This window comes from Odocoileus virginianus, chromosome 5 (assembly GCF_023699985.2).
Source record: "Odocoileus virginianus isolate 20LAN1187 ecotype Illinois chromosome 5, Ovbor_1.2, whole genome shotgun sequence".
NCBI classification, from domain to species: domain Eukaryota; kingdom Metazoa; phylum Chordata; class Mammalia; order Artiodactyla; family Cervidae; genus Odocoileus; species Odocoileus virginianus.
In genome coordinates this window covers 6,782,950-6,809,141 of record NC_069678.1, presented here as the reverse complement: position 1 = coordinate 6,809,141, position 26,192 = coordinate 6,782,950, and the positions used below count along the sequence as shown (strand labels likewise).

The window sequence follows — 26,192 nt, the reverse complement described above, 5'->3', positions numbered from 1 at the left end:
AGTCAGCTCTTCCCATCAGGTGGCCAAAGTATTGGAGTTTCAGCTTCAACATCAGTCCCTCCAATGAACACCCAGGACTGATCTCCTTTAGGATGAACTGGTTGGATCTCCTTGCAGTCCAAGGGACTCTCAAGAGTCTTCTCCAACATCACAGTTCAAAAGCATCAATTCTTCGGTGCTCAGCCTTTCTTTATAGTCCAACTCTCACATCCATACATGACCACTGGAAAAACCATAGCCTTGACTAGACAGACCTTTGTTGGCAAAGTAATGTCTCTGCTTTTTAATATGCTGTCTGGGTTGGTCATAACTTTCCTTCCAAGGAGTAAGCGTCTTTCAATTTCATGGCTGCAATCATCATCTACAGTGATTTTGGAGCCCCCAAAAATAAAGTCAGCCACACTTTCCAGTGTTTCCCCATCTATCCACCATGAAGTGATGGAACCAGATGCCATGATCTCAGTTTTCTGAATGTTAAGCTTTAAGCCAACTTTTTCATTCTCCTCTTTCACTTTCATCAAGAGGCTTTTTAGTTCCTCTTCACTTTCTGCCATAAGGGTGGTGTCATCTGCATATCTGAGGTGATTGATATTTCTCCTGGCAATCTTGACTCCAGCTTGTGCTTCTTCCAGCCCAGCGTTTCTCATGATGTACTCTGCATATAAGTTAACTAAGCAGGGTGACAATATACAGCCTTGACATACTCCTTTTCCTATTTGGAACCAGTCTGTTGTTTCATGTCCAGTTCTAACTGTTGCTTTCTGATCTGCATACAGGTTTCTCAAGAGGCAGGTCAGGTGGTCTGGTATTCCCATCTCCTTCAGAATTTTCCACAGTTTATTGTGATCCACACAGTCAAAGGCTTTGGCATAGTCAATAAAGCAGAAATAGATGTTTTTCTGGAACTCTTGCTTTTTTGATGATCCAGCGGATATTGGCAATTTGATCTCTGGTTCCTCTGCCTTTTTTAAAAACCAGCTTGAACGTCTGGAAGTTCACAGTTCACGTATTGCTGAAGCCTGGATTGGAGAATTTTGAGCATTACTTTGCTAGTGTGTGAGATTGAGTGGCGCGAACTGTGCAGTAATTTGAACATCTGCCACTCGGCTTATGCCTTACCATGGATTTAGGAATGGATACTGACCTTATCCAGAAATCATGTGCCAACTGTACTAATATTTTCACATAATGTTACCTGGACATATGAGTGCCAGCTCCTTTCCATTGCTTCATTCCTGTTCATGATGAATTGTGAATAGCTTCAACCTAGTTCCATCTCCTCTCAAACTTAGCTGAGTCTTTACCAGTGATGGCTTCCTCAGTGCCCAAATTTGACCTTCAATTCCAGATCAGTCTCCTAGGTATTAGGAGTGATCCAACATGTTGACTCTATGCTGGGCTGTAAGATCTTCTTCAACACAGTTCGACATGGTATTCTTCACCTCAGCTTCATTATGTAATCTATCCTGATGCTTCTGAAACCATACATTTGACTTAGACCCTTTTCACTGAAATTGTTCCTTTTAACATCTTATTTGTCTATCGTAAGAGAATGCTTTTTTTTTAGTCCTATTTCCCCATTTCTAATTTTTTTCCTCATCTTTGCATGTTAATGTGGTAATTTTATTTATTTCCTCACTGATTCCAAATGGGACCAATTTTGTTATAGTCTTCTTAGCTTTTTGTGATTCCGTATTTCTTACAGAGATGTGTTAATCATGTCAGAAGGCATTTACTCTTTTTTGTCCAGTTTCTTTTCTAGGGAGGTTCGATGACAAGGCTATATTCACACTGTCAAAGGGAACACACTCCTTCCATTATTCATCATGGCACTCTGTTCTATAGAACTGTCCACCTTTTTCTTATTTTCTTATTTCCAACTTTTGTCTTTATTGATTAGGTATTTGAAATTCAGGATTTTCCCACTTTACTTCATTTTAAGTCTTATTTGGCAGTATTGGTTAGTCTATATGAATACGAGCAACATCTGCTCCTCTGTTTTTCTTTGCTGACTTGTGTAGAGCCATTCTCCAAGCATTTTGCTGGAGCTGCAAAGATTATAAATCTACTTGAATTTAGTGTTGACCATTCTTTCCCACTCCAATCATGACGGTAGCTTATTCTTCCGTCAAAATAGTTTAGATTTCAGTTTTATTCAGAATTATCTGCTAATTTTTTCTTCTAAATTGTTTTGATCAGGAGTTTTTCAGAAGTAGAGTTTCCTTTGAAATTTATTACAAGAATTTGTTTCTAGATATTTTATTATCTGACTTTAGTGACTAGTGGTTATTCCTTAGAACTGTAAATTTTATACCTCAGCTCTAGCCTTAATTCGATAATGCCTTTATGTTGTGTTCAGTTCAGTTCAGGCTCAGCATGCTCCGAAAACTTGGAAACCCATGGATAGCATAGCCTGCCATCCCCTGTCGTCACAAGGCCTGGGTCCCCCACCAACGCCTTGTCCCTATGTAGCGTTGAATCATAACCAATTCCCTCACACTCTTCCTCTGCCTCAACATTCACATCATGGGTCTTTGCAAATAGTCAGCTGCTCCACATGCCAAGTATTTGTAAGTTTACTTAAATAGTCCTATAACATCTGGCTGATCTTTTATCGATGAACGTTGAATCTACTTGTCGTCCACTCTCAAGAGTCTCTCCGAACATCACATTCCATCTCTTGCCTAACTTCTTATACAATCACATTCTTACATCTCAGGAATTACCATAGCCTTACTAGACAGGCTTTGTGGCAAGGTCTCGTTTCTTATTGCTGCTTTGGCATAACTTACCTTCCAGGATAAGTCTCCATTTATGGTCTGTCCCTTTCCAGTGATTTTGACCCAAATAAAGTCACCAACTTCCATGATTTCCCACTATCCACTTGGTTGATGTGAAGCAGAGCAAACCAGATGTAACTCTTGAGCCACTTTCATTTCAGCTCACTCACGGGCTTTGGGTTGCTCTTCACTTACTGCAACAGGGGTAATCGCAAGCTGAGGTTGTGAATCACACGAACGACTCACTGGCTTCCCACCAGCGTTTTCATGATTTAACGCTTTTAAAAGTCAATATAACGTTCATCTCCTTACATGGCCAGTGGTGATTTCCATGTCCAGTTCACTTTGCTTTGATGCATACATTCTCAGAGGGGTCAGATATCTGGAATGTCATTCAAGTGTGGCTACGAAGGACCCATACAACAAAGGCTTTGGATGTAATGAATCAGATTAGATGTATTTCTAAATCCTGATTTTGATGATCAGCTGGTTGGAATTTGACTCTATGCCTGCCATTTTAAAAACTCAGCATTGACGTACTGGAAGTTCACTTTCAGTTATTCGCTAAGACTGGCTAATTTCCATACTGTAGTGCTCAAATCAGTGACAATTGCACTATTTGAACTACGGCATTGTTCTAGGTAATGCTCAAAATTCTCCAATCCAGGCTTCAGCAATACGTGAACCGAGAACTTCCAGACGTTCAAGCTGGTTTTAGAAAAGGCAGAGGAACCAGAGATCAAATTGCCAATATCCGCTGGATCATCAAAAAAGCAAGAGAGTTCCAGAAAAACATCTATTTCTGCTTTATTGACTATGCCAAAGCCTTTGACTGTGTGGATCACAATAAACTGTGGAAAATTCTGAAGGAGATGGGAATACCAGACCACCTGACCTGCCTCTTGAGAAACCTGTATGCAGGTCAGAAAGCAACAGTTAGAACTGGACATGGAACAACAGACTGGTTCCAAATAGGAAAAGGAGTATGTCAAGGCTGTATATTGTCACCCTGCTTAGTTAACTTATATGCAGAGTACATCATGAGAAACGCTGGGCTGGAAGAAGCACAAGCTGGAATCAAGATTGCCGGGAGAAATATCAATCACCTCAGATATGCAGATGACACCACCCTTATGGCAGAAAGTGAAGAGGAACTAAAAAGCCTCTTGATGAAAGTGAAAGAGGAGAATGAAAAAGTTGGCTTAAAGCTTGACATTCAGAAAACTAAGATCATGGCATCTGGTTCCATTGCCTCATGGGAAATAGGTGGGGAGACATTGGAAAGAGTGGCTGATTTTATTTTTTGGGGCTCCAGAATCACTGCAGATGGTGACTGCAGCCATGAAATTGAAAGACGCTTACTCCTTGGAAGGAAAGTTATGACCAACCTAGAGAGCATATTAAAAAGCAGGGACATTACTTTGCCAATAAAGGTCCATCTGGTCAAGGCTATGGTTTTTCCAGTGGTCATGTATGGCTGTGAGACTTGGACTGTGAAGAAAGCTGAGTGCCGAAAAATTGATGCTTTTGAACTGTGATGTTGGATAAGACTCTTGAGAGTCCCTTGGACTGCAAGGAGATCCAACCAGTCCATCCTGAAGGAAATAAGTCCTGGGTATTCACTGGAAGGACTGATGCTGAAGCTGAAACTAATATTTTGGCCACCTCATGCGAAGAGTTGACTCATTGGAAAAGACCCTGATGCTGAGAGGGTTTGGGGGCAGGAGGAGAAGGGGATGACAGAGGATGAGATGGCTGGATGGCATCACCGACTCGATGGGCATGAGTGTGAGTAAACTCCGGGAGTTGGTGATGGACAGGGAGGCCTGGCATGCTGCAATTCTTGGGGTCGCAAAGAGTCGGACATGACTGAGCGACTGAACTGGACTGAACTGAAAGGCGGGTGGCTCAGTGTGAGGTGGAGAGGGTGTGCTTGCTCTCCATCTGAACGAGGTAGCAGGGAGGTAGGAGAACATATAACCTCTGATTGTCTCTGTGGCACAGTCAGTTAGTGCATTCAGCTTTTAACCAAAAGGTTGGTAGTTCTAAGTCCCTCCCAGGGACGAGTCTTTCTCGCTATAGAATGTAGAGGATTGGTAGCCATGCCTTTTCTACACAAGCTCTCCTCCCTTAATGGCCAAGACAGGAACCTCCACTACTATATTTCTCCTGTCGCTTGTATTTTGTGCACCACAGGAGAACCTAAGCCCAGATCATCGCTGATCCTCCGAGAGGAGTTCAGGAGGAAAACAGGCCACTCACAATTGAGAAATTCTCAAAGACTAGACTCATCATTAAACTGTGAATTCCTATAAATCATGAAGTTTCTTCCATTGTTTGTAATGATATTTATTTACTCCTTTGCATATACTTTTGGAATTAATTTGGTTCTATTTTATTATGGGTTTCCTGGGTGGCCCTAGGGGTAAAGAATCCACCTGCTAGTGCAGGTAAGCCTAAGAAACCCAAGTTTGATCCCTGGGTTGGCTATATCCCCTGGAGGAGGGCAAGGCCACCCACTCCAGTATTCTTGCCTAGAAAATCCCATGGACAGAGGAGCCTAGGCTCGCAAAGAGTCAGACTCAACTAAAGCCACTTAGCATGCATGCATGCTTGTATTATTACAAATAATGCTGCAGTCATCTTTCTTATACACATATCCATAGGACAGAATGCCAGAAGAGCAAATGCTCTATCGTAGATTACACACAGGTTTGTATATAAGTCCATGTATATAATTTTCTTGCCTTTGTTGACTTGTTAGCTATAACCTGTTATTTCAGCAATTGCTTTAGGCTTTATGCCATCTATCTATAACTTACCACAGTCCACCTTCAAGTGACCACCTCATATCAGTTCACATTTCTCCCCTTCCTGCCTTTATTTATTTTGTTGCATTTAACTTTCCATATGTTATAAAACCAGAGTTTATAACTATCCAAGTAACAGCAATCCAAGGTTATTACTTTTCTTAAACTGTCCTATTTTTTCACCAGCCCTGGAACTGACTAGACTCTAGCCCCCCCCCCCCCCATTAGCCAGCCAGTTGAAGTGTCTGGACCCCTCAGAGTCACCTTTGTCAGGATCTAGCCCCACCTACCAGCAGTCTGACTTTGGGACTCCTGGGCCCTCCAGCCAGACCAGACCTCAGGACCTGGCTTTGCCCACCTGTGTGCCAGTACTAGCCCTCACACCTGGGGGTTCCACAGCCAGCTGCCTCTTGACCCTGCCGTGCTAACCAGTGGCTCCAGATCCCAAACAAGGCAGGGCCTAGCAATCAAAGAGACTGGAGCCAGCTAATCCTACCAGACCATGCACTGTGGTCAGCCAGCCACAACAAAAGGACCCATGCAGCCCACATACAGGGCACCCCTAGAGCATATCAATCTGATGAGAGGGTAGCAGGCTGCTGGGATCCACGGAAGTCCCCTACAAATGGCCACTTCTCTAAGCCCAGGAAACATAACCACCCTACCAGATGTAGAGAAATAAAAACAGTGCGTTAGCAAAATGAGGTCATGCTCCAAATGAAGGAAGAAGATAAAACTCCAGACTTAAGTAAAGTGGAGATAGGCAGTCTTTTACATAGTTCATGAGGTTCTCACAAAGGATGGTTTGCCATTCCCTCCTCCAGTGGGTCATGTTTTGTCAGAACTTTCCACTATAACCAGTCTGTCTTGGGTGTCTCTACATAGCTTCATTGAGTTATGGCAAGCCCCTTCACTGCCACAAGGCAGTGATTCATGAAGGGGAAAAGTAAAGCTGCAATCTATAGCAGGAAAGATGCATCCCTGGGTGGACTCAAACCACAAACCTTTCAGTTAACAACCAAACAAGTTAACCGATTGTGCCACAAAAACACCCTGAAATCATGGAATCAGAAAACGGTTGGTACTTGGCAGGAAAGTTGTGACAAACCTGGATAGTGTGTTGAAAAGCACAGACATTACTGCAGACAAAGGTCCGTATAGTCAAGGCTATGGTCTTCCCAGTGGTCATGTACGGTTGTGAGAGCTGGACCGTAAAGAAGGCAGAATCCCAAACAATTGATGCCTTCAAACTGTGGTGCTAGAGAAGAATCCTGAGCATCCCCTGGACAACAAGGAGATCAAGCCAGCCAATCTGAAGGGAAATCAACCCTGAATACTCGTTGGAAGGACTGATGCTGAAGCTGAAGCTCCGGTATTTTGGTCCTCTGATGCGAAGAGCAGACTCATTGGAAAAGTCCCTGATGCTGGGAAAGATTGAGGGTAGAAGGAGAAGAGGGCGTCAGAGGATAAGATTACAGGATGGCATCACTGATGCAATAAACATGAACTTGGGCAAACTCCAGAAGATGGTGAGGGATTGGGAGGCCTGGCGTGCTGCAGTCCATGGGACCTCAAAAAGTCAGACACAACTGGGCAACTGAACAGCAACAACAGGCAATCTACCACAGGAAAGATTAGATTCCAGAGATGCAGAGAGCAGAAAAACAGGTGATTCTCAGAGCCCAGGGCTGAATGCAGCTGTGCAAGGCTCTCAGCTGTTGCCTCACTGCTCATCACACTTCACCACTCCCTCCCTGCCTGAATGAGGCTTTGCTCGGAGGCCAGGCCACAGGGTGGGTTCCATCCTACTCTAGCTTTAGCGCTGTGTGCTGGGGGAGCCAATATGATGGTCTCTTTCAAACTTCAGTTGCCTTATGAATCAGGGGCAGACTTGGTTCTCAGTGGGTGATGAGCAGATCCATTTATTTCCTGTTTCCTGACCTGACTGCGGGGAACCTCTCCTGGTTAGAAGCACATGTACCAACTCCTTTTCCTCCCCAACCAGCTCAATTTGTGGAGCATGAAATTCTTCATCTTTCTTCATTCTTCATTCTTGTCTTTGGTTTGAGCCCCATGCAGAGTTGAATTCGTTCTCTATTTTTCTGTCATGAAAATCAGATTGTTTCACAAGTGTGCTGGGGTGAGGAAAAGCCAAGTTTGCTTCACAGGGATGCATTTCTTGGTTTTCTGAGACATGATCCCTGTCAACGTGTAGAGGAGATTTAGGCCCCTGAAGAGAAGGTGTGGGGATTTTCAGATGGAAAGATAACCTGAAGGCGAGCCTTCTCCTGTGTCCTCCTTGGAATGTCTGTTGGCCTGGCCTCTAAAGAGCTTATTCAGAGCAAAGAAAGGAGGCTGGTTCCTAGTGCTGAGCTGGCTTACGGTAGTAAGAGAACTTCTCTTCGGTTTGGGGAAAGAAAAACGCAGCTATACATTCTGCTATAACCCACCCCACTTGCCCCGTTTAAAAAAAAAAAAAACAAAAACGGGAATTCAGGGGGGAAAGTTTCAGGGAGAAAAAAAAAAGGAACCTGTTTCTGCCCAGGGGACCTTTCGCATGTTAGGTGAACATGATAACAACCACACTACAGAAACCACGTGAGTACCAACGCCTAATGACAGCTCCAAGGAATGAACTTCTCCCCAAGACTGGCCCACCAAAAAATTTTAAAGAAAAAGGATCCTGGGAGCACCTTCGATCTCTCAGGCACGTAGATTGCGGCTCCCGAGAGGCCTTCCTTCGGGTTAGGGTTCCTCACCTTCCCCGAAGTGAGGTCCCTGGGGCTCCCAAGTCCAACTGAGTCTCCAGTTCCTCAGCCTAGGGCCAGAGACCAGAGATCGCTCCACTGAATCCCCATCTCCCAGAAGCCGCAGGAGCTGGGAGTGATGGGCGCGTCTGAGCCACAAGCAACCTGGACCCCCTTCAGTATAGACGCCGCCCCTCCCCGGCTGTGGACAGGCGGTCAGTCAGTGCTCTTGGCTCTCGGAAATGAGCGGTGTTTCGAATTCACCCGGGAACCCGAGGCCCGGCCCTCCCCTCTGCTCCCAAGCTCCTGATCTTGCAGCCCTTCTCCCCCGACGTCCGCGGCAAACGGGGTTTCTCAGGTTCCTGCCGCTGTGGCTTATTCCAGGTGTCCATTAGTTCAAGTCCAAGACTTTCACCACGTTTTCATGTTTAGCATGAAGAGCAGCAAAGGCTGAAGGCTCAGGTCTTTTGTCTGTTTGAAAATAGCGAGCATCAACGCGGGCCGAGGCTTTCTTCCCTGCCTGTATTGAATTCGCTTGCAGGCCAGGCCCCGCATAAAGCCGCGGGGGAGCCAGGCTCGGTCCACACAGATCTCAAGGTCGTTCATTCCACCCTCATTGTACTTGAGATTCTTCTTGAGAAACAGTTTTGTTTTACCTTTTACAATGCCTGAAACGCCTTTTATAATTTTCCAGTTCAACAGATCATGAAGTAAGAATTTTAACCTAGGACGACAGAGGTCAAGGCAGTTTTCCCAGAAAGCTGGCGTCTGGAGGGGTTTCCGTGTTCACCTCACAGCAGGCAGTTGCTTTTTGCTGAAAAACTTAATGCAGTGTTGTCTGTGTGTCTGTCTGCCTCTGGTTTCCTTTAGAAGCAAAGGGTAACACGCTTGGGAATGCACGTGCGTTTTCTCCTGCAGTGGTGTTTCTTCTTTTCTCGGTGCGGCGGTCACCGCGTTTCCTTCAGGTCTGAGGTTCAGGGGCTCCGACCCCGAGGGAGGCGCGGGCCGCGTGCGCACCGGCCCCCAGGCCGCGGGGCTCCGCCTGGTTCCGCGTGGACTCCGAGTGCAATCGAGGGTGCGACCGCGCGGCAGCACCCTCACCAGCGCTGGAGCCTGAGTCCCCAAAGAGGCTTTCGATCAGGACGTTACATGAGATGCCCCTGCTTTCCTCCCATCCGGGTCCTAGTTTTCACCTCTCACGTCCAGTCAGGGGAGCGGATTTGCGGTCTTTCGGTCCGGTCGAGCGCGCTGCCCTTCCACGTAGACTGGACGAGAGGGCGGTGGGACCACCTTTCTCGGGAGAGTCGTTTGCCCAAGTCCAGAGTCCCCTAATGGAGGGACTGGGACTGTGTGGGCCGAAGTAAACATGGACGGAGAGGCAAACGAGAAGTCCTGACTAATTGGATGTGGGTCTGAGGAAAGCGCTGCGTCTGGGACAACCGGAGGTCTGAGCCCAGGGAGCTGGAGATGGCGTCATCCAAGGCGGGAGAACTGCCGGGCAGCAGGTCGTGGGGGAAGACCGGACGGAATCCAGGTCTGGGCGCGGAGCCTTGTTTGCGAGCGTTTTCCATCCAGCCCTTCCGGCTCCTGCACCCGCCAGGAGTCTCTTGTGACCTTGGGGATCCCGAGATCTCACCCGCGCGGCTCCCCTCCCGCCTCTCCTGCCCCCGCCCCGGCGACCTGCTCTCCACGCGCGCTCGCCGGGAAAAGGCGCGTCTCCAGGGCAGTTGTGAGGTGCGCCCGAACCGGGCAAGTCGTGGGGACGTGAGGGTCAGGCGCACCTCGCGGGCGCGTCCACTGTCACGCACAGCGCTTGGCTTTGGTGTGGAGCTCCTCATTTGGAGAAAGCAGGGAAGGAACGTTCTTTGGGTACAATTCCTTGGAGCGGGGTGCAGGACTCAGAATAGGAAGGCGAGAGGCACCACACACTCTTTTCAGATTTCCTATTGAAATTTATGATGCGTACAGCACGTGGTTCCCTGGTGGTCTAGTGGCTAGGATTCGGCGCTTTCACCGCCGCGGCCCGGGTTCGATTCCCGGTCAGGGAAAGTGTCTCTTTTTGCTTTCATCTCTGCGTACAGACTTTTCCCTTGCTCCCTGTGGCTCAGACGGTAAAGAATCTGCCGGCAATGCGGGAGACCTCAGTTCGTATTCCTAGGTCGGGAAGATACCCTCGAGCCGGGAGTGGTCAACCCACTCCAGTATTCTGACCTGGAAAATTTCAAGGACAGAAGGGCCTGGCCTGTTACAGTCGGCGACTAACACTTTCATTTTCCACAAGTGTGATGCACCCCAGTGTCCCCATGCAGTAAAATCTCTGCATTGAATCCTTAAGTCAGTGAGATTGGGCCGCAGGGCCAGGGCATCTCCCAGAGTGGCGGGAGGACATGTGAGGAGCAGCCTGCACAGCCCTTCACCTCCACTCCTCCCTTCATCTCGGGAACCCAAAATCTCACTTTGAGTGTCCATCTAAAGAGAACTTGGGACCTGAGCACCAGTTACTCCTTTAAAAAGAAATACTGAGCACCAATTACTCCTTTAAAAAGAAAAAGAAAAAAAAAAGTTTGAAACCTATAAAATTTTACAAGTATATTAATAATATATATTCTTCACTTCCCCGGTGCCTCAGACAGTAAAGAATCTGCCTGCAATGTGGGAGACCTAGATTTGATCCCTAGGTGGGGAAGTTCCCCTGAAGAAGGGAATGGCTACCCACTCTAGTATTCTTGCCTGGAGAATTCTATGGACAAAAGAGACTGGCAGGCTACAGTTCATGGGGTCGCAAAGTGTCGGACACTGCTAACCCTCTCACTTTCATTCTTCACCTAAGTGTACAGTTAACATTTTCCCACATTTGCTTTCTCACTCTCTCTTCATATACATGATTTACTCCACCATTTGAAAGTAACTTGCAGACATCCCAAGATCACCCTTTGGGCCACTGTTGCTCCCTTCCTTTGGCATGTCCCTCAAAACCAGCTTTTGCAGGACCTGTTCTCCAAGGCCAGGGGAAGATTTTGTCCTTTTGCCCTGTTCTCCGTAGGCTATAAGAAGCTTCAGGTGAAAATTTATTCTGCTCTTCTGATAGGGCAGGCCAGGCAGGCCTAGAGGTTTTAGAAGGAACAGGACTAGGCTAGTATCCCCTCAGACCTGCTGCCCTGTGGACTCAGCTTAGTTGCTTTAGTGGGCTGTGGGGTCTTGGGTTAAACTGAGTGCTGGAACCACTCACCTTGGGAGAGACCCTTCAAGAAAGTGAAGTTGCCTCCTTGGTTCTAGCCTGGCTGTCTGTGTCCTGCTAGAATATTTTATAACAAATTACTTTACTCACTTCTCTCTCACTCCTCCTCCTTCCCCTCTGGTAACCATTACTCTGTTCTCTGTACCTATGTGCTTGTTTTTGTATGATTTGGTTTGTTCATTCATTAAAACATTTTAAAAATTCCATATATGAGTGAAATCACATAGTATTTGTATTTATTTGCTTCTTTCACTTAGCATAATACCCTCAAGTCCATCCATGTTGTAGCAAATGGCAGATTTTGTTTAAGGCCGAGGCATACTGTGTTGTGTATATATGCCACATCTTCTTTATCCATTCATCTGTTGATAGACACTTGGGTTGTTTCTATATTTTGACTATTGTAAATCATGCTGTGATGTACATATGGGTGTATATATCTATTCCAGTTAGTGGTTTTGTATTTTGTAGGTAAAGACCCATTAATGGAATAGCTGGATCATATGGCTGTTTTATTATTAATTTTTAAAGGAATCTCTACACTTTTTCCATAGTGGATGCACCATTTAAATTCCTACCAGCATTGTAAATGCTTCTGACTCCACAAAAAAGTGAAGAATCTTTCCTGTGGTGGGAGGGTGAAGGGAGCAAGTGGTAAATTATTTCCTCAAAAGTAGGGCATAATTGTCAAGAGCTTTCCAGAGTTGTCTGAATCACTGTTGTTAGGTAGATGGCTGCCTTGTAATAATGGTGCTTAGTCTTCAATCTCATTAAATTTTTAAAAACTATTTTAGGAATGTCTTTTTTAAGAATCTGGCAGTATGCAACATTGTTCTACTCTAAAACCACCCTGGAACTGCTAAAGGATTTTCACATATTTAGTTTACTTAACACTTACTGAACCCATGCTTTAACAGCCCGAGAAACAATGGTGCTTGGCCCTGTCCGGTCCTGGTCTCGAACAGTCCTGGCTCCAGTCTGAGCTATCTTGATTTGTGGTTCATAGTCAACTGTACTTCTCTCCAACCTGGGTTAGTGACCAAGCTTCTACAGCCAGGATTCCAGAGGAATCCAGGGACACACTTGATGGGGTTTTTTTCTTCCCCTTCCATAGACGTTGAACTAAAAGGATACGTGAAAGTCTTTCACAAAAGCAGTTTCTACCTGCTTTCCATCTGAGATACTTTCCTATAAGAAGAACCTGTAGTGGGAATTCCTAATAATGTACTTTCACAACCTTGAGAAATTCCACAGAAATAGCATCTGGAAAAACAGCATATATTAAGAAATTATGTTAATGATTATCTTTCATGTTTTTCTTAAGAATAATCTCCTTGTTACAAACCCCAAGGCCAGACCCAGAAGGGAATATGACTGGGATCACGAAAGCATGGACCCTGGAACACTGGGTCGACATCAGGCCTGAATGCTGCTGCTGCTGCTAAGTTGCCTCAGTCGTGTCTGACTCGGTGCGACCTTATGGACAGCAGCCCACCAGGCTCCTCCATCCACAGGATTCTCTAGGCAAGAATACTGGAGTGGGCTGCCATTTCCTTCTCCAGAAAGCTGCCTATGTACTTGCTAATTGTTCCAAAGACTAGCCCAGAAGGGAACGACCTGGGGTAAACACAAGGAGATCTGGACTATGTCAGTGTAGTTCATGACATTTAGGGGTACATGATTAACACAGAATGTGTCTTGAGAAAGGTAAGATCTGAGGAAGTCTTGTAGTCTTCAATTAGGACTAAAAACCGGACTCAGAGTGGACTCTGCACCGCAGTCCAATAGAGGCTGCAGGTCCCCTGACCCATTGCACCAGATTTCGTTTTCTGTCTTCATTCGTCACTTGCTCCTGGGCCATTAGGGCAACAAGAACCAACTAAGGGGATAAAGAACCTAAAATCAAAAGAAGTATCGTCACCATGGCAGTCTGTGTTTTCTGGACCTTGGTTCTCAACTAGGTGGTAGCCCAGTGATGGGAATAGTTCACACTTGGCCTCATGGCCTGTCTTTTGTTCAATTCAAGCATGTAATCAAGAGCTGACTTGGATAAGAGATTTATCATTTTAAAACAGCCAAATGCCCTCAGACCTCCAGGCTTGGCTATGGAACTGTTTAAAACATGAAGACCTGTTTAGACTATTAGACTTGAAATCTGATGAAACCAAACAAAGGAAAGTAACAAGAACCAGAGGGATCTCCCATTTCCGAGGGAAAGTGAGAAAGAAACACTGAAGCTTAAGAGAAATGAGCTGGCAGAGCAATGAAATGAAGGCGAATAAAGGGTGGCGGAGGGGAGGAGTCCCACTGATCTTGGCTTGCACAGAGCTCTCTCACGCCTCTGATCTGTGCATGTGCCCTAACTCCTGCAGGAAGCATCCAGGAGCTCCCAGATTCAAGGGGTGAAAACTTTCAACTGGTATTCTGTTTTCAAATCAGGAGATTTGAGATTCTGACTCCTGACTGAGATGTGGGATGCTAATCCAGATGTGAAAATCCTGGGTCCTTGCTTCCAAGGAAAGGCAATACAGGCCCCAAGCAGAGGCCTATGCTCTCCTTCCGCTGAAGCACTGTCTTAACTCTCTCTGGATATATTGCTCCTGGTATATGATGCAGTTGAATTTTGGACATCACATAGTCTAAATTTGGAGCACTGAATTCAGGAGAGGGTGGGGCACTACAGTGGACTGGTTGCCTCAATGTGAAAAAAACTGGGTAGAATCATCTCTTTTTTGGAAAGACACTGATGTACTCTTTTCAGAAAGGTTCTGTTTGAAAATACAAGAAATATAAAGACATCTTGGATCCCAAAGGAACCCTGGAGACAGACCTAAGCTCACTGAACAAAGCAAGAGGTGGAAACAGGTTTGGAGCACACCAATCTGCCTTCCAAGGATACACAGTTACAAAGAACTAAATTCTGCCAACATAAGAAAACTACTTTGAAGGCAAATTTTACCTTTAATTCGCAGAGCTTTGGATGGAAATATTTCTTTTATGTCCACCAACACTTTACTAATTAGGGCTTTTTTGTTATTTGATTTAAATCATAAGGGCAAAGAGGATGAGATCACTGCTGAAATGACAGCAAAAGTCAACCATGTAGGGAATCTACCTGAAAAAGACTCAGTAGGAAGCTTTGATTCCAAGTAGGTTCATGCTCTAAACCCACTTAGTTGATAGCCCAAGGGACTGGAAGTCTTCACACCACACTCTGGAATGTGCTTATGAGAACCTAGGCTAGTGTTTCTTTCATCCTCTGCTCTTTCAAACCACTCTAGCTCTGGAGGCCTCAGGAGGTTTCAGACATTGGAGACATGACTGAGGAAGCCATGTCACAGAACAATCTGGGGGCTCACGAGAACACCTGTTAGTTAAATGACTTCAAGGCCAGACCGAGTCAACTGCCCTCCCATAACTTGCTCCTTACCTCCTTCAGAATAAAAGCTTCTGCATATTCCAACTACAAATGGAGTGGTGGAAACATTACTTCCCTTTAGTGGAAGTGACATGTCTTATGGACTCAGAAGCCTCCTTCCAACCAGTTTTGACTGTTATTTCTCCTCAGCACCATGAAGAATGTAAAAGCTTCCATTTAACTTAATACCCAGATGCCAGCAGTGTTACTTCAAATTTCTCTTTGTCAGAAAAGCAAATATTTAAGTGTTACTTTTCTAAGCTTTTTTTAAACAAAAACAAATCCTGGGATGGACCAAAAAATGCTCTTCTTTGAGGTGATTTCTATCCAGGGAACAAGTCTGTAATGTCAACAATAATACAATTCTCCATTCTCTCTTCCTGAGAGAGGGGGCTAGGGGTTTGAAGAAGGAAATGCTGCAGGAGGGCACAAATAAATGAAAATCTAATGAGAGGAAGTAGAGGAATGGTGAGGCAAGTGGGACATTAAACTGAGGCCTCCAAGGTAGTTTAAGGCTTGCTTTGTTTCACTGAAAAAATAAATGCCTGATTAATATGTGGGCAGGAGGAAGTAACAAGTGTTTTTTAATTTGTGTATGTGGGCACAAGAAAGTGGTATGGTACCAGAAATCCATAATTTCAGTATGCTGAAGTTCCTGGTCATCTTTGTATGGTTCCATTGTTCTACTGTGTTTAGTATTGTTGTAGGGATACCCTTGGTTAGAACTGAGTGATAATAAGTGGAGTGGGTCCCCTCCTACACTCTTGGTAGGAATGCAAATTGGTAATGCCTCTTAGGAGAACAGAATGGAGGTTCCTTAATAAACTAAAAAAGCAGAGCAAAGGCTAACTGTTATATCAAGAGAACATACTGGTCATAGCAAAGACCCTTTTCCAACAACACAAGAGATGACTCTATTCAAGGACATGACCAAATGGTCAATTCTGAAATTAGATTGATTATACTCTTTGCAGCTGAAGATGGAGAAGCTCTATACAATCAGCATAAACAAGGCACGGAGCTGACTGTGGCTTAGATCATCAGCTCCTTATTGCAAAATTCAGGCTTAACTTGATGAAAATAGGGAAAATCACTAGGCCATTCAGGTATGACCTAAATCAAATCCCTTATGATCACACAGTAGAGGTGACGAATAGATTCAAGGGGTTAGATCTGATAGAGTGCCCGAAAAACTATGGATAGGAGTTTGTCACATTGTATAGGAGGCAGTGACCAAAACTGCCTCCTATAGAAAGGAGAATCCCAAAGAAAAAGAAATGCAAGAAGGCAAAATGGTTGTCTGAGGAGGCTTTACAAATAGCTGAGGAAAGAAGAGAAGTAAAAGGCAAAGGAGAAAGGGAAAGATATACCCATCTGAATGCAGAGTTCCAGATAATAGCAAGGAGAGATAAGAAAGCCTTTTTAAGTGAACAAAGCAAAGAAATAGGAGAAAAAAATAGAATGGGAAAGACTGGAGATCTCTTCAAGAAAAATGGAGAGATCAAGGGAAAATTTCATGCAAGGATGGGCATGATAAAGGACAGAAACAGTAAGGATCTAACAGAAGAAGCAAAAGAAAATAAGAAGAGGTGGCAAGAAAACACAGAAGAACTATACAAAAAAGGTCTTAATGATCAGGAAAACCACAGTGGTGTGGTCACTCACCTAGAGCCAGACATCTTGGAGTGTGAAGTCAAGTGGGCCTTAGGAAGCATCACTAAGAACAAAGCTAGTGGAGGTGATGGAATTCCAGCTGAACTATTTGAAAGCGTAAAAGATAATAAAGTCCCATATAGTCAAAGCTATGGTTTTTCCAATAGTCATGTACTGATGTGAAAATTGGACCACAGAGAAGGCCGAGCACCAAAGAATTGATGCTTTTGATCTGTGGTATTGGAGAAGACTCTTGAGAGTGCCTTGGACTGCAAGGAGACCAAACCAGTCAATCCTAAATGAAATCAATCCTGAATATTCATTTGAAGGACAGATGCTAAAGCTGAAGGTCCAATCGTTTGGTTACCTAATGTGAAGAGTCAACTCATTGGCAAAGACCCTGATGCTGGGAAAGATTGAAGACAGGAGAAGGGGGCAATAGAGGATGAGATGGCTAGATAGTATGACTGATTCAATGGACATATATTTGAGCAAACTCCTGAAGATAGTGAAGGACAGGGAAACTGGCGTGCTGCAGTCCACGGACTCGCAAAGAGTCAGACATGACTTAGTGACTGAACAAGAGCAGAGCTACACTGCTTTCTCCACCTTTGCAGGAATTGATTAAAAACATCAAATGTGTGAGTAAAGGTGGCACAAAGAATATGTCTTTATATAATAGCTCCAAATGAGTAAAATGGCAACATTCCAATCTATGAAAAATGAACCTCTTTATATTTAATTTAAACTTAAACTCTTGCTGATAAGTCGCTTCAGTAATGTCCGACTCTTTGCACCCCTGTGGACTGTGGCCCACCAGGTTCTTCTGTCCATGGGATTCTTCAGGCAAGAATTCTAGAGTGGGTTGCCATGCCCTTCTCCGGAGGATCTTCCCGGCCCAGGGATGGAACTCACGTCTCTTATGTCTCCTGCTTAGGCAGGCGGGTTCTTGACTACTAGCTCCACCTGCAAAGCCGCAAAAAACAAAAGACCAAAAAAAAAAAGCACATTTTCCCTGACCGGGAATCGAACCCGGGCCGCGGCGGTGAAAGCGCCGAATCCTAGCCACTAGACCACCAGGGAATTGCATGATAAAGGAAATTAATTTTAAAGTTATATGTAAAGGGGTTAATAAATATCTGGTACAAACAATGAACGGAGCCTCACCGTTGAAAGGAACCCGGAGGACAATGATGAGATTACTCTATTCTTTCGATCCTGGTTTCCAAGTGACCTATCTGTTTTTCTCCAGAGCCAACATTCTTTTGTAAGGATCACTGATAATCATGCCTTAGGTTGAGAAGACATAGATGAAAAGGAGGGTAATGGAGTCCTAGTTCCAAGTTTTTTTTTTTGTTTTGTTTTGTTTTTCTATTTCAGAAGGTTTTTTGCAAGTTGCTTTATTTACAATACCAACTTTAAAAGTCACTGAACTAAAATTAAGTGGACAATAAACTAGGCAGAAATTGCTTTACAAAAAGGGAAAGCCCAAAATGCCACTTTCTATAGGGAACCCACAGTTCAATTTTATTCAGAGCAAAGAAAAGAAATTTTCAATCATACTAGAAGAAACTGGGCCGTAAGTTTGGGAACTGTACTGAAACTACACATGCAATGAGGACAACATTCTGCTAATACAATTGACTTGCTGCTGCATTTGTTGACTGTTTTTCTAATATTAACAATTATAAACAAAGCAGTGCAACTAGTATTTGGAATAATCCTTACAGTGTTACAGCGTTAGACACGAAATTTCACTTCTCCTCACACCACTGGTTCTCTTTGCGTACCTGGGCTTCCTCTTCCTCAGTAAAATCATTTTTGATATTGAATGTCTTTCGAATCTCCTCAGGAGTTTTCCCCTTGATCATATTAGCAACAGTCTTGCAGGTAACATCAAGCAAACCTTTGATGTCTAAGTAGTTTGCTGCCAATATAAGCTCAAAGAGTGTCCCTTGGTCGACTTTCAGAAATTCTTGATCCCAAACAGGTATATCATCTGTTCGTTTTTCTTTGTTCTCATCATCCTCGGGAGGAGGAGGATCATCCTTGTGGTGGGTGCACCACTGAATGACCTTTTTCAATATTGCTGCATTAACATTTGGCAAGGGGACTGGATCATCATCTCCTTCATCATCCATTCCTAAATCTTCCAACATAGTCTTGATGGTCACAGACTGTTTTGCAATTTCAACATCAACTTCAAATATCTCTCCATCAGAACTCTGCAGCTTAATTGAAGGCATGGTATTAGGTCTCAAAGAGATAGAAGGCCGGAGGCTGAAGTGAGCAGGGAGGCGTCGTCCAACTGCAAAACCTAAAGGCGAAGAACAAGGCCAATATAGCGCCTAGTTCCAAGTTTTGAAGAAAGAATGTACAACGCAGAAATAACTGCAAATCCTTAGATTACGTCCTAAAATAGGACACGAAAGTGTTCCTGCGTGAGCTCGAACCACCAACTTTTCGGTTAACAGCCGAACGCGCTAACCGACCGCGCCACGGAGACTCTAGTGCTATTAGGTCTGTTTTCTATCTCCCCCACAGCTTCATCCGGCAGAAAGCAAGCGCGCCTTCCACTCTAGGGGGAGCTCCCTGCCTTTAGCAGGACAGCAGTACCCGCTTCAAAGCCTATGAAAACGGGAGGAACCCGTGGGGAAGCCGGAAGTTGGGCATTCCGAAGGCAGAGGTCCAGCCGAACGTCCCCGCCGCGCCTGGCTCCCCACCCGCTGCACATGCAGCGACCCGGAGACGCCCCGGGCCTGAGCCGAGGAGGGCCCGAGGGAAGCTGAGCGCCCGATGGGCTCAGTAGTCGTTCTTTCGGTTCTTTTCTCCGCCTTCATCTGACCTCCTGAGCCGTTGGCACTGCCCTGCCTCCGCTACGTTGCGGTCGGTGGGCGTGAGCCGGACGGAGGCGTTGGGGAAAATCGGTCAAATGCGGAAATGTAGGGAGGAGGAGAGGCAAGGTCAAAGGAAAGATACTTCCCAGGAGACCTGTTTTGAGGCGCGGACTGGAAGAGATGAAAAATGCATCAGAATGGGAAGAGAATAACGGAAGGAAGACGTGACGGAAACGCAGGAGTACTTGACGGTGGTGCAACGAAACAGCTATACTTAAATGTAGGAGCGCAAAAACGCAGTTTACTGTCAGCACAGTGGCGCGCCGTGATCGTATAGTGGTTAGTACTCTGCGTTGTGGCCGCAGCAACCTCGGTTCGAATCCGAGTCACGGCAGTATCCCTTTTGCATTGTATCTACAACTCTTTAGTAGACTCTTTTAATCACCAAACGGAGTAAGGTCAGGAGAACGGAAGTCAACCCAATGGTGCTCAGGCTGAAGTACTCTGGACTTGATCCAGGTCTCACCATTTACGAGAAAATATCTAAAGATCAGTTTCAAACTCTAAATGAGTCTTGTGTGTAGCGTCCACGAAAGAAATTGTGTACTCAGACAAGAGTCTTTGTGTGTGTGTGTGTAGAAATATTTCACGGAGAAGGCAATGTCAACCCACTCCAGTGTTCTTGCCTGGAGAATCCCAGGGACTGGGGAGCCTGGTGGGCTGCCGTCTATGAGGTCGCACAGAGTCGGACACGACTGAAGTGACTTAGTAGCAGCAGTAGCAGCAAAGATATTTCAAATAGCAGCAAGGCTTTTTTACACAAAACGGAATAGAATTTAAATAAAGAATTTACAATATACTCCAATTCAGTCATTGTCTTCGCTGGATTCTCTGACGTCCTACCCACAATTTTTATCCTAAAAGGAAATTATTAAAATGTGTTCACAGAACAAAATACACAAAACAGTAAAGGGCGGCTATTAGAATATTGCAATGTGTAATCATTACCAGAATCACAACAGAGAAATTTTTTTGTCATTCAAGCGTGGCCCTTTGATACACTTACCAGATAATGCCCACCCATCCCCTACTACTTTAAACAATTCTAATGTCAACTATCACCTAATTTGGCTTCGTTCTTTCTTCAAGTTCAAGTGAATGTGTGTATAGTTTTCTATCTAGCTATTATCAACCAACATTATGTTTTATATATATATATATATATATATATACATATACATATATGTATACATATGTGTGTATTTGCATTTCTCTCTTAATTTGGTGTTAATGATAAGCATTGCACTAACGTAAAGCTACTTCACATATGATGAACATTGGGGTGATTTCAAGCTACAGTATTGGGAAAGGTTAATATGAATACCTTTCTACTATAATTTCTTGTGTAACTTCACAAGTTATTTGAGAATAAATGTCTATTATAAGGGAGCCAAGGACAAAAAATTGTCCAGGAAAGCAACACCAGTGACCATCTATGCTGGAGTGAGGGAGTGGAGGGGAACAGTGAGGCAAGTCAGAACAAAGTGAAATTTTTATTGCCAGTGAAGGGCGTAGCATCATCAATCATTTCTCCACTCTCCAAGGTTCACTAAAGGAAGAATAACCCATGGAATCATCATTCCAAAGCGGTTTAGTGCACAGTGTGGGCTCCACAGGAGCATTTTCTGGGCATCTCTTCTGTAAGAATGGACCGGTAGGATTTCTTGCTGTTCCCTAAGAAGCAGTGGGAGAGACACCAGCCTGGTCAAGCCCCTGGGCTGTGCCACCCAACCCCTCAAGGAGGAGCATCATTCTGGGCCCTCGTATCAGCCAAGAGAACCAACAAAGCAAGAGGTTGCCTTCAGCTGTTGCAGGAAGGGGGACCCCTTCCAGGGCCCGAAACTGGGCTCTTGTCTAACACTCGGAAATGAATTGTCCGAGGAGACACATGTGCTGACAGAGCAAGAGATTTTATTGGAAAGGGCACCCGGGTGGAGAGCAGAAGGGTAACGGAACCCAGGAGAACAGCTCTGCCACGTGGCTCACAGTCTCGGGTTTTATGGTGATGGGATTAGTTTCTGGGTGGTCTTTGGCCAATCATTCTAATTCAGAGTCTTTCCTGGTGGCGCACACATCGCTCAGCCAAGATGGATGCTAGCAAGAGGGATTCTGGGAAGTGGACAGACACGTGGTGTCTCCTTTTGACCTTTCCCGAATTCTTCCAGTTGGTGGTGGCTTATTAGTTCCATATTCCTTATCAGGATCTCCTGTCATAAAACAACTCATGCAAATGGTTACTATGGTGCCTGGCCAGGGTGGGCGGTTTCAGTCAGCATGCTTCCCCTAACACAGCCACCACAAGTTCTCTGTGCTCCTATTGTTAGAAAACGTTGATCCAACTCCTTCCCCAAGCACTAGAGGCGTGTTGGGACATTTCACTTGTTGGGAGATTTCTGCTTGTTGGGAGACGTGGCTTACATTCCCCAAGAACACAGCTGGTGTGGAGAAGGGAAAGGGAGAAGGGAAAGCCATATGAGAGGCCTTAGAATTGGCTAGGCCTGGAAGGGAAAGCGGCCCTTGGTCCGGAAAGCCTCTGGCCTCCTTGTTCTTGGAAGTGGTGCCTCCACCACTGCCACCTGACCTGCACTTGGCCCTAAAGGTATGAGGACTCTGGGCCACATTTCCCATGTTTTTCCACAACCCCTGAGGTGTGGCTTCTCTCTTGCTGGTGCCTGCCAGCCAGCCCTCGGAGCTCCCCAGGAAAGTGCCAAGCCCAATGGGTGGGGAACCTGCATGCCCACAGACATCACAGTCAGGAAGCTTAGCAAAAGAAGTAGGACCCATCTATACACGTTGGTCATGAAACAGGAGGGCCATGAAAATGCAGGCTCTTACCCTAATTCCCAGGCAGTTGAGTACATGGAGTGGTGTGGCTCTTGCCCTGGGTCAGCAAAGCACAATGAGGCATTATGGAAGAGGTGTCATCTGCCATGAACCAAGGGATATCAGGAGAGAACAGCAACTCAAACCCCCCCACCCCCAGCACTGTTAGGGGAAGCACACTAATTGAAACCGCCTACCCTGGCCAGACACCATAGTAAGCATTTGCATGAGTTGTTTTACGACAGGAGGTCCTGGTAAGGACAGGGAACTAATAAGCCTCCACCAACAAGAAGAGTTCAGGAAAGGTCAAAAGGAGACACCACCTGTCTGACCACCTCCCAGAATCCTTCTCTCTGGCATCCATCTTGGCTGAACAAGGCCTGCACCACCAGGAAGGACTCTGAGTCAGAATGACTGACTAAGGACAACCCAGAAAATAATCCCATCACCATAAAACCCAAGACTGCAAGCCATGTGACAGAGCTGTTCTCCTGGGTTCCCTTACCCAATAAAATCTCTTGTTTGTCAGTACATGTGTCTCCTCGGACAATTCATTTCCGAGTGTTAGACAAGAGCCCAGTTTTGGGCCCCGGAAGGGGTCCCCTTTTCTGCAACAGCACCACATCCCTCCCACAGGTGGGGAAATCACAGCCATCAGCTTCCACAAGTACAACAGACTAGGCTTACCCTCTGGGAAAACACCTTCAAGATTGTGGCATCTCTCTTGCAAGGTAACTAGGGAGCACAAAACCTGTAGGCACAGTGCAGCCCCTGACCCCTCCAGGTTCACTTGGGGGTCACAACCCTCCCCTCCACCTGCCCTTTGCTATTCTTCTAAACTGCTTTCCCCAAAGGAATTCAAGAGAATACCCTCCAAATCTCTCCCACCCACCCCCACACCCTCTCCCACACACAGGAGAACCCTTAGCCCACCCACCAGAAGGATGGACCCACAGCCTCAGTGCTGTCTCATGTACTCCACCTGTTGCCTCTGCATCCTTGGTCTACAACATCCCCCCCTCCCCTCTCCCTGGCTCTCCTCTTGCCCTACCGGGGAAGCAACATTTGTTCCAACAGGTCTTCAGCTGGAGTGTCCAAGGGAGAGAGGAAAACATCCTCTCTGCAGGGCAGAGACCATGGGAAGTTGAATTAAGAGCAGTTGGAAAAGTTGCCTAGATCACCATCCTTTTGGTATTCTGGGATCGATTTTTATACCTAACTTCTGATTATGGTGCTGATAATAATTTTGCATTTGTGGTAGTGAGATGAATTGAAATGTCATGTTATTCAGGGAAATGAATATAAATTGAATGAAAGAATACTTAAAATACATATTCTGCTCTCGCTCAACTGACAAGTGCATGGAGATGGCAAAGACCTGGGAGGCCAGGTGGGTAGGCTGGTGCTGTGCTAGTCATTGATCTGCACCTGTTGCTGCTCCAAACACCCGGAGTCGGGGTCTCTTGTCTCAAGAGATATCTGGGGAGGATCTACCTGTACTGTGGCGATGGACTTTTCCACCCAGTTTCCTTCTGGGAAGGCTAAGCCGATGTCTTACTGGATCATAAAGGAAGATATCTTAATAACCAAAAAGTTATAAGACAATATTCTTGATATTTTTATTTATTAAGGAAATTCACATTAATATTATAAGAAGGTATCAGCCCACAGCCTCCAGCATGGTTATGTTTAAAAGAATCAGTACACCAAATGCTGACAAGAATGTGGAGCAACTGCAGCAATAGTTGCTGGTTTGAAACCATTCTAGGGCCCTGTTTGTCAGTTTCTAATAAAATTAAACTTGCAGCCACTCCATGACCCAGCAGTACTTCCGTGAATGCAAAAGTACACAAAAAAAACTAGTACAGAATATTCACCAAAACACCAACAATATTCATCAATAACAATAACACCAAAATCAATATTATAGTACCAAAAGTAAGAAGTGGTATACACAGTAATATTTGGAGAAGGGCATGGCAACCCACTCCAGTATTCTTGCCTGGAGAATCCATGGACAAAGGAGCCTGGTGGGCTACAATCTATAGGGTCACAGAGTTGGACATGACTGAACTGACTTAGCACGCACGCACACGTACACAATAATACATATATGCTTAATGAAAATAATATTTTAAAAGCCAGATACAAAAAAATGTACATTCATTCAATTAAATTTCAGTAGCAATAGTAACCTCTGCAATAGACTTCACAATAGCAATTAACTGAGATTGGGTAACAAGTGCCTGGAAAGGGGCTCAGAGGACATTTCTGGGATGATGGCTATTTTCTATAACTTGATCTGGGTGATGATTATGTTGCAGGAAGGGGGATCCCTTCCAGGGCCCGAAACTGGGCTCTTGTCTAACACTCGGAAATGAATTGTCCAAGGAGACACGTGTGCTAACAAAGCAAGAGATTTTACTGGGAAAGGGCACCTGGGTGGAGAGTAGTAGGGTAAGGGAACGCAGGAGAACTGCTCTGCCACGTGGCTCGCAGTCTCGGTTTTATGGTGATGGGATTAGTCTCCGGGTTGTCTTTAGCCAATCATAATGATTCAGAGTCCTTCCTGGTGGTGCATGGCTTGTTCAGCCAAGATGGATGCTAGAGAGAAGGATTCTGGGAGGTGGTCGGACCTGTGGTGTCTCCTTTTGACCTTTCCCAAACTCTTCTGGTTGGGGGAGGCTTATTAGTACCGTGTTCCTTACCAGGACCTCCAGTCATAAAACAACTTATGCAAGTAGTTACTATGGTGCCTGGCCAGGGTGGAAGGTTTCAATCAGTGTGCTTCCTCTAACAATTATGTTTGCTAAAATTCCACAAATTGTGTTTTAAAGATTTGTGCTTTTAACTCTACATGAACTATATAGTTCAAAATTAGTGGCTAGAGAATGAAGACAAGTTGGTGTAGACCATGACAACTATTTTGCATTTTATTCAAACTTGTTCTCATTTAGTGTAAAAACCCTCACTGGTATTTGAATCATCTTTAACAGCAAAGTGGCTAAGCTCAGACAAGGCCCTCTAAGAGGCGGTATTTCACCCTTAGGGACATTTCTTGCTCAATAGTGAGACAAGCAATCGTCCTTGGTTTCGCTTTGACCAGGCACTGGCAGATTTGTGTGCTATGGGACTTACTCCTCTTCTCCTGGCATTGCGCTGTGTGGCCAGGAGTAAACTCCGCTCTCTGACTGCTTCTTAAGGGGCCTAGTTACTGTAACTTGGATTTGTACCGATGTAATTGAAAGGTTGTTGCTGAACCACGAAAGACACCGGAATTCTTGGCCTCCAGAGGAGGAGAACTCAATCCAGGCCCAGAGACGAGGCTTGATCACTCAGAGCTTTTGTGTAATAAAGTTTTATTAAAGTATAAAAGAGATAGAGAAAGCTTCTGACATAGACATCAGAAGTGGGCAGAAAGAGTACCCCCCTCCTGCTAGTCTTTAGATGGATGGTATATAGCTACTAGCAGTCTGCTAAGTAAAGAAAGGGAATGTCTCAAAACTCAGAGAATGGCACCAGGTGAGTCATCCTGAGCTGTAAAACGATTGGCATGAATCTTGAAGAAAGGCAGATTTCCACACAAATATATAGTTTCATTAACACAGATTAGGAGAACAATGTATAACATACTGGTTTGTCAAGTCGGTTCTGAGTCTAGGGTAAATACATAGTACATTAACATAGCTTAAGACAAACATTTCCATAAGAAAAATGCATTGGTTAGTTCAAGGTTTGAGAAAAGTTAAGTTCAGGTGGAACCAGGTGTCATTATGGCAACACAGAATTTTAAGAGAAACCTCTTTTTAAATAGAGAAGGGGGAAA

At 45.0% G+C, this 26,192-nt stretch overlaps 1 protein-coding gene and 3 non-coding genes across 4 annotated transcripts; 2 read left to right on the top strand and 2 right to left on the bottom strand.

Moving 5' to 3' along the window:
* The first annotated feature begins 10,313 nt into the window (after window positions 1-10,313).
* Window positions 10,314-10,385, top strand: TRNAE-UUC (transfer RNA glutamic acid (anticodon UUC)). Its single transcript has one exon. It is a non-coding gene; the product is annotated as a tRNA-Glu (tRNA).
* A 7,272-nt stretch (window positions 10,386-17,657) lies between these two features.
* Window positions 17,658-17,729, bottom strand: TRNAE-UUC (transfer RNA glutamic acid (anticodon UUC)). Its single transcript has one exon. It is a non-coding gene; the product is annotated as a tRNA-Glu (tRNA).
* Window positions 17,730-18,112: 383 nt separating this feature from the next.
* Window positions 18,113-19,012, bottom strand: LOC139035122 (S-phase kinase-associated protein 1). The gene has a single exon (XM_070467267.1). It carries the CDS (start codon window positions 18,890-18,892, stop codon window positions 18,401-18,403), a length of 492 nt encoding a protein of 163 aa, XP_070323368.1. The 5' UTR covers window positions 18,893-19,012; the 3' UTR covers window positions 18,113-18,400.
* A 793-nt stretch (window positions 19,013-19,805) lies between these two features.
* On the top strand, window positions 19,806-19,877 carry TRNAH-GUG (transfer RNA histidin (anticodon GUG)). Its single transcript has one exon. It is a non-coding gene; the product is annotated as a tRNA-His (tRNA).
* The last annotated feature ends 6,315 nt before the right edge of the window (window positions 19,878-26,192 follow it).